Source organism: Carcharodon carcharias, chromosome 22 (assembly GCF_017639515.1).
Source record: "Carcharodon carcharias isolate sCarCar2 chromosome 22, sCarCar2.pri, whole genome shotgun sequence".
NCBI lineage: Eukaryota > Metazoa > Chordata > Chondrichthyes > Lamniformes > Lamnidae > Carcharodon > Carcharodon carcharias.
Genome location: NC_054488.1, coordinates 18522754 through 18539428, shown reverse-complemented (window position 1 = coordinate 18539428; position 16675 = coordinate 18522754). Strand labels below are relative to the sequence as shown.

At 45.2% G+C, this 16675-nt stretch overlaps 1 protein-coding gene across 4 annotated transcripts in view; it reads left to right on the top strand.

Moving 5' to 3' along the window:
* The first annotated feature begins 6073 nt into the window (after positions 1-6073).
* The window catches only part of LOC121293710, a 62292-nt gene continuing 51690 nt past the window's right edge, over positions 6074-16675 (top strand). Inside the window, exons 1-2 of one of the 4 annotated variants that reach the window (XM_041216904.1) lie at positions 6074-6097; positions 9165-12928. In XM_041216904.1, coding sequence (XP_041072838.1) covers positions 9191-12928 — 3738 coding nt within the window. In that variant the 5' untranslated portion in view covers positions 6074-6097; positions 9165-9190. Of the gene's footprint in view, positions 6098-6378; positions 6608-7464; positions 7600-8787; positions 8899-9164; positions 12929-16675 lie in introns of those variants that run through there. The other 3 variants (XM_041216901.1, XM_041216903.1, XM_041216902.1) reach the window with 3 other exon arrangements.

Here is a 16675-nt window from a genome sequence, read left to right as displayed (position 1 = left end):
CCAATTTGCCCCCCATCTGGACGACTGTGTACTGAGCGATGCACGAAAACTTGGGGCGGTTGCAGTAAAGGTACAATAGGGAAAGGAACCTGTCTAAGGTCCTGTTTTTTTTTGTAAAAATATACTTTATTCATAAATCTTCAAAAACATCTCGAACATTTTAAATCACCATTACAAAAATACAAACAGGTTCAACTTTTACAAACTGAAACACAAGGTGTATCAGAAAAAACAATGAATATTTCAATCATTGGCAGACATACATTTTAATCTGTACAGCCTGAGGGGCTCTTTACAGTTCCCAGCCCCCCAGTGCACTGTGGCAGAAAGGTCTTAGGCAGCGACCCTTCCCCATTGCGCCTTTGCGGCGGCTGCCCCAAGCTTAACTGTGTCCCTCAGCACGTAGTCCTGGACCTTGGAAAGCGCTAGTCTGCTACACTCGGTCGGGGACAACTCTTTGTGCTGGAAAACCAACAAGTTTCGGACAGACCAAAGAGCGTCTTTCACCGAGTTGATGATCCTCCAGCTGCAGTTGATGTTTGTCTCGGTGTGTGTCCCTGGGAACAGCCTGTAGAGCACAGAGTCCTCTGTCACAGAACTGCTCGGGATGAACCTCGACAGCAACCACTGCATCCCTCTCCAGACCTTCTTTGCAAAGACACAATCTACAAGGAGGTGAACAACAGTCTCTTCCCCACCACAGCCTCCTCGAGGGCAACGTGCAGAGGGGGTGAGACTCCTGGCGCGTAGGAAGGATCTTACAGGGAGGGCCTTTCTCACCACCAGCCAAGCTATATCTTGGTGTTTGTTGGAAAGTTCTGGTGATGAGGCATTCTGCCAAATTACTTTGTCAGTCTGCTCAGGGAACCATTCCACAGGATCCACCCTCTCCTTTTCCCTCAGGGCCTTTAAGATGTTACGTGCCGACCACTGCCTGACGGACTTGTGGTCGATGGTGTTTCTCTGCATAAATTTTCCCACGAGGGACAGGTGGTATGGCACGGTCCAACTACTTGGAGCGTTCCGCGGCATCGTGGACAGACCCATCCTTCGCAACACCGGGGACAGGTAGAACCTCAGCATGTAGTGACACTTGGTGTTTGCATACTGAGGGTCTACGCACCGCTTGATGCAGCCGCACACAAAGGTGGCCATCAGTATGAGGGTGATGTTGGGCACATTTTTCCCCCTTTATCTAGAGGCTTGTACATCGTGTCCCTGCGGACACGATCCATTTTCAACCTCCAGATAAAGTGGAAGATGGCTTGGGTGATCGCCACCACACAGGAGTGTGGAATGGGCCAGACCTGCGCCACGTACAGCAACAGCGAGAATGCCTCACACCTGATGACCAGGTTCTTACCCACAATGGAGAGGGAGCGTCTCTCCCACGTGCCCAGTTTCCTTTTCACCATAGACACTCGCTCCTTCCAGTTTCTAACGCGTGCCCTGGTCCCTCCGAACCATATCCCCAGCACCTTCTGGCCATCAGCCCTGACAGTGAAGGGGACAAAGGATCGGTCAGCCCAGTTCCCAAAGAACATGGCCTCGCTCTTCCCACGATTTACCTTGGCTCCCGAGGCCAGTTCGAACTGGTCGCAGATGTGGATAAGTCTGTGCACCGACAGCGGATCAGAGCAGAAGATGGCGACATCGTCCATGTACAGGGAGACTTTGATCTGGGTGCCTCCACTACCTGGGATCGTCACTCCTCTTATGCCCGGATCCTTCCTGATGGACTCAGCAAAGGGTTCTATGCAACACACGAAAAGAACAGGCGAGAGAGGGCAGCCCTGCCTGACTCCAGATTTAATAGGAAAGCTATCTGATTCCTACCCATGCACTACTGATGTTAGTGTAGAGCAGTTGGATCCAATTGTGAATTCCCTCCCCAAACCCCATTTTGGAGAGCACATCCACCATATAGGTGTGCAATATTCTGTCAAAGGCCTTCTCCTGATCCAGGCTGATGAGGCAGGTATCCACACCCCTGTCCTGTACATAGGCAATCGTCTCCATGAGCAGCACGAGGCTGTCAGAGATCTTCCTGCCCGGCACACTGCAGGTCTGGTCAGGGTGGATCACCAATTCCAGAGCGGATTTGACCCGATTGGCGATGACCTTGGACAGAATTTTATAGTCCACATTCAACAGTGAAATGGGTCGCCAATTTCTAATTTCCTCCCTTTCCCCCTTGTGCTTGTAGATGAAGGTGATAATGCCTTTCCTCATGGATTCTGACATACTGCTGGCCAGGTGCATATTGTCGTACACTTCTAGCAGGTCTGGGCCGATCCAGTCCCACAGAGCTGAATACAACTCTGCCGGCAAGCCGTCACTTCCGGGAGTTTTACTCTTCTGGAAGGACTCAAGGGCCTCAGTCAGTTCGTCAGGAGTTAGCGCTTTGTCCAGACTCTCCCGTGTACTGTCATCTAAGACCTCCGTGATAGAGGACAGGAAGGACTGGGAGGCCGTGCTGTCTGTGGGCTTTACGTCATACAATCCAGCATAGAAGGATTTGCTAATCCTTAAAATGTCAGATTGCAATGACTTAACTGAGCCGTCTTCTTCCTTCAGGCTGCTGATCACAGAGCTCTCTCTGTGTACCTTTTGGAAGAAGAAACGTGAGCACGTCTCATCCTGCTCTACAGAGCAGACTCTGGAACGGAAGATGATCTTGGAGGCCTCCGAGGCAAAGAGCGAGGCTTGCTGGCTCTTCACCACTTGGAGTTCCTCCTTGATATCGACCCCCATCGACCGCAGCCAGAGCAGATTCTGCATGTTTTTCTGGAGTCGGGACATTTCCCTCTGTTCCTTTCTAGCTTTCTGGGTGCCTTTGAGGACGAAAAACCTCTTGATGTTTCCCTTGATCGCTTCCCACCAGTGTGTCAGGGACTCAAAGTGGGGTTTCATGGTTCTCCAACCTTTATAATCCCTCTTGAGCTCCTCAATGTTCTTTGGGGTCAGCAGTTGCACGTTTAGCTTCCATGCCCCCCTGCCCACCCTCTGGTCCTTCTCTAAGTGGCAGTCAGCCAGTAGGAGGCAGTGGTCAGAGAAGAACACCGGCTTGACGTCGGTGGATCTGACTGCAAATGCGCGGGACACAAACAGGAAGTCTATCCTGGAACAGACGGACCCGTCGGGCCGCGACTAGGTGTATCTACGCTGCGCTCCATCTGCAGGGTTGCTGAAGACGTCGTGCAGCTTGGCATCCTTTACTGTTTCCAACAGGGATCTGGATGTAGCGTCCAATCTGCTGTCGGCCCTGCCGGATCGTCGAGCCGCATCGATGATGCAGTTGAAGTCACGGCCCAGAATGACCGGCATGGAGGTTGCCAGCAGCAGTGGGAGCTGCTGAAAAACCTCCAGCCGCTCAGCCCCTTATGACGGGGTGTAGACGTTAACTAAACGGAGTGGAGCATTCTTATACATTACGTCTGCTATGAGGAGGCGCCCGCCCACCACCTCCTTAACCTCCCCGCAGCAGAATCCCCAGGCCGGAGGAACGAGAGTCGTTTCTTCCCGACCAGATCGATGGCCCATGGGACCACCATCGTGACCATTGCCTGTAGGAGCTGAGGTGTGGTATCGCACACTCCTGCAGAAACAGCAGGTCAGCTTTGACCTTGGCAAGGTAGTCCAAGGTCGCAACACATCGCGTAGTAGATTTAATGCTACGCACATTTATGGATACAATCTTTACACCCATTTTAAAGCAGTCAGTCGCTTACCAAACCTGTTGTCTCTGAGAGTTCCTTCATGCTCGTGGTGTGCTCAAATTGCTTTACTTGGGATGGGCTGAGGAAAGCGTCCTGAACCTCCCAATTGGAGATGTTCTGCTCGGGTGGCATCTGGGGGTCCGTGCAGAGAGCGGGGTTTGAAATGTCCTCTGTTGGAGAAGCTTCTCCAATCCTCTCCCCCTCTGGGGCGTTGCTGCTCCCGGCTTCCCGGAGCTGGGGTGCGCTGAGCGCCTCACTGCTCCCAGATTCCTGGGGTTGTGGTGCACTGGCCTCTTTGGGTTGTGGGCCAAGTTGGGGTGCGCTGGTCTCCTCATTGTCATCAATGTTCTGGAGCTTGGGTGACTTATCCTCCAACTCCCTAGCGTTTGGCCGCTTCTTCTGTTGGCGCCGCCCTGGCCCTTCTTCGTCCGAAGAGATGCTGCTCTTGTTATCCGTGTCGGATAGGAGACGCCTCTTGACTCTTGTCTGGGAAGTGGCTTGGTTTCTTTTTAGCCCCATCTTCCTTTTGGCTCTCTTCAGCTGCCACTCCCCCTGCTGCTTTACCACTGCTGCCTCCTCCTCCTCCGTTGATTCACTCTCCTGAGGAGTGGGAGGTTCAGGGGGCAGTGCTGTTGATTGTCTGTCTGCTGCCTCAATTTTTTCCTCCACCTTGTCTCTCTCTGTGTCCTCCTTTGTCCCGTTGTTCTCCCTGGGGGCCTTGGTGGTTGGTGTGACACGAGGCATTTCTTCTGCTTCCCCCTCATTGGCTTTAGCTGCCTGTGCATAAGTACGGCAACGTTTGGGGCAGGTCTTGTAGAGGTGACTTGCCTCACCACACAGGTTGCAGCACTTAGCCTGTTTACAATCTTTTATCTGGTGCCCTTCCTTTTTGCAGTTCTTGCAGAGGACAGCACTGCAATTGGCCGCCACATGATCACACTTGCCGCATGAGCGACAAAGTTTGGGTTGCCCAGCGTAGACAAGGTAACCACGGCTTCCCCCGATAGCGAATCTGGAAGGGGGGTGGAAAACGGCTCCCTTACCGTCGGTCTTGAGCGTTACCTTAACCTGGCGTTTACATGTCCAGATCCCCAAATTATCTTTAACTTCAGTGCAGCTCCCAACCTTATCGAAGTACCTGGTAAGGAAGGTGAGCACATCAGCGACAGGGGCGTAGGGGTTGTACAGATGCACCGTCGCAACCCGTTCACGATGCAACGGTAGAACAAAGAGTAGCTCCGCCGTCAGGATCTTCATTTCTGGCAGGTCTTTCTTTTCCTCAAACACCTTCAGGAGTTTGACACAAGCTGCCACATGCTTGAAGGTCACATCAAAGAAACCAGCGCTGGGGAAATCCTGTAGGCAGTAGATATCCGCAGCCTCAAAACCACACAGCTTGAATAGGATCCTCTTCTTGAAGAAGGTCCTATCCATTCCTGTTCCTTGCTCGCTACCCTTCACCATGACTCGGGTGGTTTTAGGTACCCCATGGTAAGGGGTTTGACTGATTATAGCCGTTGCTCTTTCCCTGGCAGAAACGCGATGAAGGTCTGTCCCTTGCCAGGTAAGTATAAAGTCGTGGTGCCGTAGTACACTAAGGGGTTGGAAATCCTTAATCTGTATGTTTGACATGCAATAAGTATTGTAAATACAAGCTGTAGTTGTGTGTAGGGAGGCACCTCAAAGTGAGACTTGCTGTATTGAAATAAACTGATTTCGTTTGCATTTTACGAAAAGGCAACTTGAACTGTCATGTAAGGTACTTTTATGCATCTTATGGTGGTCTATTTTGGGGGGGTGGGGAATTCCCTTCCATCTGTGGAATATGCAAAGGATGGGAAATTTGAGGGTGGAAAATTTGAGGGTGGAGTCTGACTGAAATTAGGCTCAGAAGTCTAGTTTGCCACAAGCCTTTGGTTTATTCGGTTTGATATAATGCACAACAATGAACAATTTGATAAGTAAGAAAAAGGGGCAGAGGATTTATAAGTGCGAAATTCTGCACGCAACTCAGGGACCAGGGAGCACTACCAATTTCAATAGGCAGAGCCTCTGGCTGCCATGGTGACGGCTGCCTGAGTGACAGCCGCAAGGCGCTGCTGTGGCGACGGCCGCCTGAGTGACAGCCGCAAAGCGCTGCCATGGCGACGGCCGCCTGAGTGACAACCGCACGGCGCTGCCGTGGCGACGGCCGCCTGAGTGACAGCCGCACGGCGCTGCCATGGCGACGGCCGCCTGAGTGACAGTCGCACGGCGCTGCCATGGCGACCGCCAACCCTGAGTGACAGCCGCACGGCGCTGCTATGGCGACCGCCCCCTGAGTGACAGCCGCATCGCCCGGCCCGGCTCCACAGCACTAGACACAAGGGTGGCTTCAGGTGAGAGACAGAGAAACTCCCTGGGCCACAGTGAGGGGGGCGGGGGGAGGAAGCGGAGGCTGAGCCGAGCCCTGCCTCCCCGCTCCGCACTTCCCGTCCTTTGTTTCCAAACACCGCGAGGCCTAGTTGGCGGCCTGCACAGCCTGGGGCTGGAGTGAGTGAGTCAGCGAGCCTGTGCCGGCGAGTGAGGGGAGGGGATTGATTCCTGGGCCCGGTCGCAGGCTTCTGTTGGGGGAGGGGGGAGGGGGGGTATTCTTTGTTGTTTATAGCGAGAGAGAGGGTAACGCTGTTTTTTGCGGTGAGGGAAGCGGGTGGCGGTGACGGGCGGCGCTTCCCTTTGTTTGGATCAGACCCCCATGTGGACCCGCCGCTTAGCGCGGTGTTTATTTAAAAGCCGCTCGGCCAGGCAGACGGAGCGCTGCCCGCAGTGATCCACCTCAGTCCTAGGCCGCTAGGTTATTGTTCAATAAAGTCTTATCCTCCAGCCTTCATCGATGAGCTTTGTGGAAGGTAATGTTTTGATTTAAGATCTCCTGCTGTTTGTGCCCAAGAGTTTAAAACGCGTCTTGCCCAAACCGAGCTCCAACTAAATGTACTTCTGTTCAATCACAAACTCTTCTTGTTCCAGGTCCTGGCCCCTGCTTTTAGACAATATTGCGGACAGTATGAGTTACTGTGGTGACTTGTGCATGTTTGTCATAATCCCACATTTAATGCCAACTCCCAACCCCCCCCCCCCCCCCCCCCCCCCCAAGGCTTGTTCTGTGTTCTCTTCGAACTGCATCTGATTTCAAAGCTGCAATGGCCCTTTTTTTTGACATTAACATTTTTAAGTTAGGCTTTGATTCTTTTAATACCGTAACTGTCAATACCATCAGTTTCAGTAGAGTACCACCCATGTACAGTGTTAATGAAAAGTTCCGTCTGCTACAATGGGATATCTATATATTTAAAAAGGAGCCAAAGCCAAAACGATTCAGGCCCTCAGCTTATAACTAAATTGCTGATTCACTATTTTCACAATGTACTATGGTATGAAGTAGATTAGGAATTTTAGCTTCATTAACAAATATGGCATAATAAATTAGTTATGTCTGAGGAATTGAATGCTATTATTTTGATTACCTCATCCAAAAATTAGCATTTGGCAGCTTTATTACAAGTATTAAAATTATATTTTAGTCCCCACCCTATTGTATTAAAGTTTTTTTTCAAAAAAACTCTATTGATCAAGGTGATACATAAATTGGGTTAAAATGTCAACCCCACCCACCCCCTTATCTAGAGATGCAGTTTCATTTCCTGCTCTGTGCCGCACATGTACTTCATGTCTGCTGTGAGATCACGTGTGCTGCCTTGTTCCATCCACTTAGGATGCGGCTCTTCAGTGTGCTATGGTAATTAGTAGAAATGAATGAGACTGTGCATGCAGCACTAACTGAAGCGACGGTCTTTGTGTCTTGATGAAGCTCCTCCTAAGGACAAAGGATAACGTCTTAGCGGTGTGTTCTTGGTTCACAATCCTACTATTTAAATATTGGTAATCTTTATATATATATTCCAGAAATTGGCTGCTAAACTTTTGAGTCTTAACTGTGCAAATCACTGTCTTTTGATGTTCTGTCTTTTGTCTGTTGTTGGGGTTTTAGTGTTGGTGGGGAACAATGTGGTGTGTAACACATTAATATTAGCTTCCATCCTCTGTTGTTAGTGTAAAGGTTATTAACTGGGCAACTGCAGTTGGGGGAGGGAATTTTACATTGAGTTCATATTTCTGAAAAGTGCATGCATGTAACTGGAATCTTCCAAAATGAATGTAAGCAGGTGGTTTTTATGTATAATTCTTAATAAATTATATTTAGAAGCTGAATAGCAAATAGATCAATTTTTGCAATAATCTTGCACAATATTTGTTGCTTAAATCAATTTACAACTTCCATATGACAGTTTTTTTAAAAAACATTTAAATTTTTTTTGTTTTGATACCTCAAAGTTGTATTTTTATAAGTCTGCTGGAACCTAGCTCCATAGACTTTTTACATGATCCATTTTGTTGTATGTTATGGACACTCTTAGTATGCAAATGATTGTTCCTGCAAGGACAGTTTTATGATGAGGCTTGAGAAAAGGAAACCAACAGTCAGCAAATTGGTATTTGCTGGAAATTAGTTTCCCATTTGTGTTTAAAGACTAAAAATATGAAGTGATATTAATATTTAAATAATGCCTATGAAATCATACCTCAAGGATACGTTTCTGTTTTGGAAGAAAGGAGTGGTAATAGAAGAAAATCAGGATGAAATGTGAGAAAGGAATAAAAAGTGCAGTTGCATGTAAATGGAATGTATATCTAGTTAATAATGGTATTGAGATATACTGAATGAAGTCAGCCCATCTGGATCAACCTCACTTTAAAAATCATTTCCCATTCTAAAGAAACTAGCCTCACCACAATATATTCCATTTGGTGTCAAAGCCACAGATAAGTTGCTTTCTTTCAGGGAAAGACATAAGTTGACTCGGTTGCTTTCAAACAAAATATTTTGTTTAAGCCCTGCTATATTGAGTATGTTAAGGAAGCCAGTACTCAGGGAGTGCTGCATTGTCAAAGTTGCTCCAGTCCTTTGCAGGCTGTTCTTTTTCAAAATCCAGGTGAATGTTAAACAATATCATGACACTTTTCAAAGCAGCAGGAGATTCTCCCAGGGTCTTGGCCAACAATTCTCTCCAGCAACAACATGAAAAACAGATGAGCTTGTCTTTTGGCATGTGACTGTTTGTGGGGTCCGGCTGCACGCTAGGTAGCTGCCTAATTTATCAATTTAATAACTGAATCTTAAAATAATTGTATGCAAAGTTCTTTAAAGTCGTTTGACATGTCCTAAGATATTCTAATCGATATAGCTTTTCAAGTTCTTCTGTAGATACATCTATTGATGTAGAGACTACATAACTTTTGTGAAATAGATTTTCTAACTTTACATGTAAAGGTAATGTTTATTTATTATTCACTGATACTAAATACTGATATTAAATAGTTATATGCTTGTTTTTTTTCTTCAAGCAGCAGATTGAAGCAGAGAAAGTCCTGTAATGGAGTCAGGACAGGACCAGGCTGATGGCTTACAAAACAGAAAGGATGACTTAATTAATTTCAGCATCCCTGTGGATTATTCCGTTGATTGCTCAAGAAATCAGAGAGAAGGGCTGCAGGCAAACGACCCTTTAGAACTATTGCATAGTGGGACCATGGATACACAATACAATTTGTGTACCAAAAACACAACTGATGACTTGGAGACCAACACTGGGTCTACTGTACCTCAGACTGACAAGGTACATTTGGATGATGCTATCTCAAGTACCACAGTAACTGTCTCTTATGTCAATCGGCCCCACCTGTTCTCTTCCCAACGGATATTACAGCATTCCTTGCATGAGCAGCCATTGGCATCGCTCTTTATTCCATCTGTTTGTGTACAGTCACAGCAGATGGTGCCAGCCTCATTAGATTCATCCATACCTACCGAATTCGTCGACTCATCATTTGAGACCTCTATGTTGGCACAGTCTGGTGATCTGGAATCCATTAGAAGAGGACTTGAAAATGGAATTGACTGTAGCCTTATGAACCAGCACAGACTCAAGGCACTGGACTTAGCTGCTTCTGCAGACCATGAACCTGAATCATGTGGTAGTCCGCTCGAACAGACATTAGACACTGTGGAAGAAACCTTGTATGAACAGTCCAGTGTTTCATCTGATTTGGAAACGCATGACTCTGTGTGCCAGTTTTCTGAAGAAATACATCAGGAAAATGAATGGCTTGATACTGTAAGTCCTGCTGAAACTGAACAAGACTCCGAAATGCTTGTCATAGAGCTGACTGGGTCTTCAACGCCAGAGAACAGGCCAAACAATGAGGAACAGTGTGAAAACGGAAACTTGCCGGGCAGTGTGGACCACTGTGAAACACAAAATGACACTGGTGTATTCACTGGTGTTAAAAGCTTGAGTAACCAGTATGCAGAGGGAGAGCTTCAGCCTCTCAGTGACTTGAATGGAAGCTGCAAAGACCAGGCAACAATGACAATAAAGATAGAAAATGTCATCGAATATTCAGAAGTCGCAGTGCCAACTGAATCTGAAGAAAGCCCGAGTGAAAACACATTTGATAAAATATGTCCAAAAGATTTAGCTGAAGGGGAGCATAATGTTTCACTGGTTTTTGACAGAAGTAGAATCACTTCAAATTCCATACAACCATCACAAAATTTAACGTGGCCAGATGATTGCCAAAGAGCATACACGGATAGTGTTGGGACCAACATGACATCAAATTACAAAGAAGCACCCAGTGCATGTAATGTGCTGCAAAATTCAGATAAAGCTAGGTTTGCAGCAAGTAACATTACAGTCCTTCAACATATGCAAAAACCTGAAATCTTATCACAACAAAGTATGAAAACTGGAGCGTGGTCATGTGACCGAGAAGTGGCTTTAACATCTGACCTAAAGAACGGAAAAGTGCATTGTTCAGAGAAGGATGCTGAAAGCACCCAAAATAACAACACAGTACAAATCAATTGCAACTCACCAGATAGTATGACTTCTCTGTGCACTGGAGATCTGACACCAAATTTTAAAGTAACTGAACAGCTCCTGAGTAATGATGATAGCTGTATGGAAGCTCAAAACCAAATTTCTATTAGTGATGCAAATAGTGCCCTCTCTGCAGCCAAATTGAATTTGAAGGAGATTCATGAATCGGTGCATTTGAAGGAGATCCCTGAATCGATGCAGATAGTTAACAATGTGTGTGAGAACAGCAGAAATTCAGCTTCATTCGGTGAACAAATGTTTCCTTCCTTGCAGAGACCATCAGCTTCAGAAAATAACCATCCCAGGATAAAGCCTTGCTCGCTTGAATTGCACAAACTAAATGTTCTTGAAACGGAGGGGAAGTGTGACATTCGAGGATATGTAATAGACCTGAAGAAAAATAATGTTGCATCGATGTCATGCAGCATTTCTATGAGTCTGTCTTTAGCCAAGTCTGGCAAAACCATTGATCATGGAGAGGAGGGAGACCCTGATGAGAACTCTGAAGGAAAAGGTGGCCAGAGCCCCAGCAGCGATGACGTGTGCGAAGTCCTATCGGTTCAGGCAGGGCCACAAGTTCCTAACAGGAGGAAGCAAGCCTTGGTAGCTAAGTCTGAGGACAGTGATGTAGTCTACATCTCTGACGAGGAGAATGTTAGCTGTTTGGTTACAAAAGCTGATGTGCACCAGGATCAGGTACAAGCTCAGGATAATAAGAAATGGAGGATGGCAAGTCAACAACATGTGAATCAGAAGAAACTTACAGATCAACCTCTCCAGCATGATGGTAGTGCTGAGCCCAAACATTTTGAAAGGAAGATTCTTCCGCCAAGGCAAAGAGGGATGAAGCTGGAGCAGATTGTGCAAAATATTGTAACTCAGCCCAAGTCAAGAACATCTAGCAGCCTCAGTGAGAGATTAAGAAGAAGCAGGGATGCACGGACTCCTACGAGGTTTCAACCACCAAGAAGCAAATCATTCAACTCTGCTGCCGAACAGAAGTCCAAGAGTGGTGCTGGACGCTCCCCCTGCATCAGAGATTCCTCACAAAAAATGTCTTTGGAATGTAAAATGCAAGAACAAAATGAGGCTAACCATGGAGAAGCAGGCACAATAGCTGTGGAGAAACTCAACAAAAATAAATCTACCTCAATTCCAGGCTCTTGCCAGGAACATACTACAAAACTGAGCACTCCTATTTCCCCTGCCACGTCTTTCTGCAGTGCTGCTTCATCTTCAAAACAGTTGACAGAGATTTCCCGAAAGGGGCATACTTCGGGCAGTAAGCAAGACTTTGGTAAACCTGACCTCAAATGTTTAAACAGGAGCAGAAGCAAGCAGCTGGCAAGCAGTAGGAATGCCACGCAGCCAAAGAACTGCATATCGTCCCGGCAACAATCTTCACAGCAGAGGACAAGGGGCACAGCAAGGAAGAGAATACGCAAACCGGCAGGTAAAAAGCGACAGACAAGGCGGGGGCAACCCTCATCGTTCTTTGCACCTGACGAGCCTGAGATAAAACTAAGAGCATTGACTCTTAAGGCTGAGGACCGACGTGATAGATATGATAGTTTTTCACCTTACATTAGGGTAGAGACAAAGGGTTATTCAATGTGCACAGTAGTAAACTATGCCGAGGAGGATAGTAACAATCTTAAACAAAAGAAACATTCCCAGCAGCAGTCGCATGGTGCAGTTCCAAAATCATCTTGCTTGACATTGGGTCCTACAATTAATGAGGCCTCTCACAAAAGCTTTCTTGTCTGTTGTCTTTGTGGCCAGTCTGCAAATGCTATGGAGCAAGGTGATCTTTTTGGACCTTTCTATCCTGGAGGATATACACCTTTGAGCAACCAAACTGCCCGGTCAAAAGATACCAAGACTGAGCCAGCTGGCACAGATGTCTCCAGCCCTAGTTGTAATTCTATTAGGAATGCAGTAAATAAAACTCCAGGACAAAGTCAGGAGTCTAGAACAAGGGAAGGGGCAACAACCCGTGGCCAGAAACGCAGAGGTTTGGACAGTGTTGAAGAGGCCGCAAAATGTTCCGATAGTAAGAAGCCTAAGAGTGAGCTGTCTTTGGAAGAGTGGTACCAGCCTCCATTAGTCCCAATGGACACTAACGAATACTGGATGCATGAGGACTGTGTGACGTGGTGTGCTGGTGTATTTCTTGTAAGAGGAAAGCTGTATGGTTTGCTGGAGGCTATCAATATCGCACGGGAGACGGTAAGTGAGATGAAGAAATGTAGCATATTGTATAGGTGTTAACCAGCTTTTCATTCCTGAACATATAAACTTTTTTAAATCCTGAGCTTCTGACCTTTAGTGAGAGTGAATGAATGGCAGGCAGCATCTTTAGCCTAATGTTCTATGGTCATTCATTACAATTTCGGAATATTCAGAAATGTGCAACGAGTGGAAAATTGTGGCAACTATCTTTTATTTCCACTGTTGTAAATCATTTCAACAGAGCAGATAGAACTAAAAGCAATTATTAAAGTTAGTTTTGGTTAAGGTATTTGCAGATTCTAGATCTTGGAAACTTTCATAGACTGTTTCTTAATTGTGTTGTATCAGAAGTTTGAAGGAGGTGTGTTGCAGAGGTCCAGTAAACTACATTGTGTAGTTTGCAACTCCAGTAAGAAAGCTTAAGAAAGGCAAAGGGAGATGAGCATTTTCTTGTGGATAAAATCCAAGTTTCACTTGTACACCCAAGATTGGCTAACCCATGTTGAAAAACACTGTAGTTGGTACTTAAATGAGAAATTTAGGGAAACTGTGGTTTCAGTTTGGGGCAGGGAAGCTTCCTATTTGAAATCTTTTTTTGCTTTCTAATGAAGCAAATGCAAAAAGATTGCAACTGCAGTTCCCAGTTCCTTACAGCCTAACCCCTGGCTGCAACTTGTACAGGACCGGCTTTGTAAGTTTGTTTCACACTCCATTTCTTTTTGTTCCTGATTCGGAATGTCCAAACCCTTGCTGACCCACTGCATAACCCAGTCCTCTTCCACTTGTTTCCTTCAATAATTTCTCCTGCTTTGCACTCCATGCCCAGCTGATTGCAGCCATCTTGCTGCAAGGAAATACACAAGAGTAGGCTGGCTGATTCTTATTTCCGCGCTGCTGCCCATTACTTGGTGGCACATCTAATATTGTCTAATTTGTGTATTCCTGTTGCAATCTACCGTTGCTGACTGTGTTAGAAGCTTTAAATATCAACTTAAAATGGATGCATTTATTTTGTGAAGCCTGAAGTCAATGGTGTTTGGGACTCCAGAAATATGTAAATTTGAAAGCTCATTAAAGACAGTATTATTGCCAAGGAGGTGGATATCGACATTGCATTTTAGGACAAAGCTTAATATGCATCACATTGTACAATGTAACTTCTGGTTTATTTAATGAAGTGGAACCATGTTGTTAAAAGTTTTTTTTAAGGTTTTGTTGGAATAGTTGTTCTTGGTTCAAGTGGAAATTTGATTATAATTGGTACAGGAGCACAAAACCTGATAGAAAGTCACTGATAGACTTTAATAGTCCCATAAGGTTGTTGTAATGAGGTTTGACTGTATTCACTTTTGTGTCATTATAATTAAACATAGCCACCAGATAACATTTATCTCCAATATGGAATTACTGAAGTGCATTTTCAGCAGTCCAGAGGTCAAGTTAGATACATTTTTAATACTTGCATTTTTATTAGTTAATGAAAGAAATCATGTGACTCTCACTTACCCTTTCATTTGGATTGTTAGAATTTCCTATTTATCATTCTGAGAACTTGAATTTCGTATAGGTAACAAAGAATTTGATTTGTTCTGTGACCCACATACGAAGAGGGCTTCAGGTTTCTGACTGGTTACCCTAATGGAGCAGTAACTAAATGTATTTTGTGCCTGCAGCTTTAACATGCTTCCCAAAAACCTGTTTCTCTTATCTGCCGTTTGATATTCCCTGTGTTGTATCAATTATATGCTCTTGATATTTTAGTATGTGGTTGTTTTTGTATCTTCATAATCTTCCTTTGGAGAATAATGTGATTTAGTGGGAGGATTGTCAGGCTAATCGACAGTCTAATAGTCCACCGTGTGAATACTCGGGGTGTACCCAGCCCATTGAGTGGTTAGTGCTAATGTGTAGGAGTTCTATATGGACTTACACATCTGAAACAGTGGTGGGGGTGCAAGGGGCACTCATCCCGTTGGACACGAGTATCCCATTGGATACCAGAATACCTTTAAACCAGAATTCAGAGTCAGAAGCTGGCAGATACTATCTGAGGTTAGAAGCCTGTACCTTCTGACTCTGAGGTGGGAATGCTCCCACAAAGTTGAAGATTTGTTCCAGTATGTGATGTGTCACACATTCTATAGTTTATCGTTTCCACTTCTTGATTTGGTCTCTGATTTTATACTATTATTCTCTGCTCCCCCTTTTTGATCTTTTCAGTTTCATTGTTTGCTTTTCAGCTGCTCCGAAACCTTTAGCTGCAGAGTTAAGCTTTTTCATTTTATAAGTTGAGTCTCCTTTAAGATGTTTGCGAGTTTACAATGGTGATTTTTACAATTTTTGTTCCAATGCCTTATTAACTCAATATACACAGTGTCCAGAGAGAATACTCAGTTGTATTCCACTTGTTGAGAAATAAAGTATGCTTGGTTCTTCTCCATTTAAGTGCATTGTAATTAGCAATTTTTAATCGCAAAATTTAACATGAATACGCTGTCGGTAGCACATGCATCATTAAAGCTATCTTGGTCATGGGTTCTGTTTTTTTTTGGCAAGATGGCCTCCACAAACCCTGACAGTTTGCCACATTAGTTTCACTTTCTATTTCAATTAAATATATTAAAGTATCAACTTTATAGATTTTATTTCCCTTTAGCCTTTGTGAAGTGTCCTGAACTTTTTTTTCTATGTTAAAAGCACAATATGTATGCAAGTTTTAGTTTTACTTCTATTTAAGATATGTGGCTAACAATTCTCATGTAGCAGGTAGCTATAATTTAAAATGAAAAGTAAAACCGGTTGAGTGATATCAAAGTGAACACAGCCTAGCCTATCCCTGGAGTTGCAGAGGAAACATTTTAGCCCCTCCTTTTTCCTACCAGTTTTCTCCCTGTGACCTCTGCTTGACCTGAAAGTAGTGACTCCTTGCTGAGGTGGGGCTCTATGGGTAATTGCAGTTCCAAGTATTCCAAATGGTGCTAATTCTGCCTATGTGAGCTTTGTCAGTGAGTATCAGCTGGCTATTGAAATTTGTAGGGCTTAATGCCTGATCCTATCTTCACCCAAGAGCTACACACCTCTTCTAGTCAGGAACTGGATAGCAATGAATAGAAGCCGCTGCTATTTTTTTCTTCCCCCCCCCAAAAACCCTGTCTCTTGAAGTCTGAACTGTGGTGTGTCTACTACCACTATCGAATCTGAGATCAGTTAAGACAGCACAGACAAAGGAATGACCCTGGATCTTAATCTAAGATAAAGTTTCTTTCTTAATCTATATGGCTTGGTGCTAACTTGGTGAGTCATCAGGATGGATGACTGAGCACTTGTGACTCAGCATGGAGGTATCCAAAGAAGCGTATATAGAAGCTGTTGCACACACCACATGTACTATCCTCAGTCATGGGGTCTCTTCAATCTGCTGAATGTCCTGTAAAAAAACACACCTTGGATTCTTGTTTCTCCCAACCAAAGGAAGTACTTCAAAGTATCTGTCTCAACTTCCATCCTTCATTATTTAATCCTTGGCCAGTTCTCTTCCGTCACTCCAACAGCCCAGGAGCTAGTGTGCATTGTAAGATTTGGTTGCTGCCTTCTAAACCTCAATCCCACTTCTAACTAGATAATCAGTCAACTGTTTTTATTCCCCAAAAGTGCTAACCAAGAGTATTTTGTGTTTTAGCTGCTGGTTCAATCCACTATCCATTACTTTGGGAAGGGAAAAATAATTCTTCCTAATCTTGAATC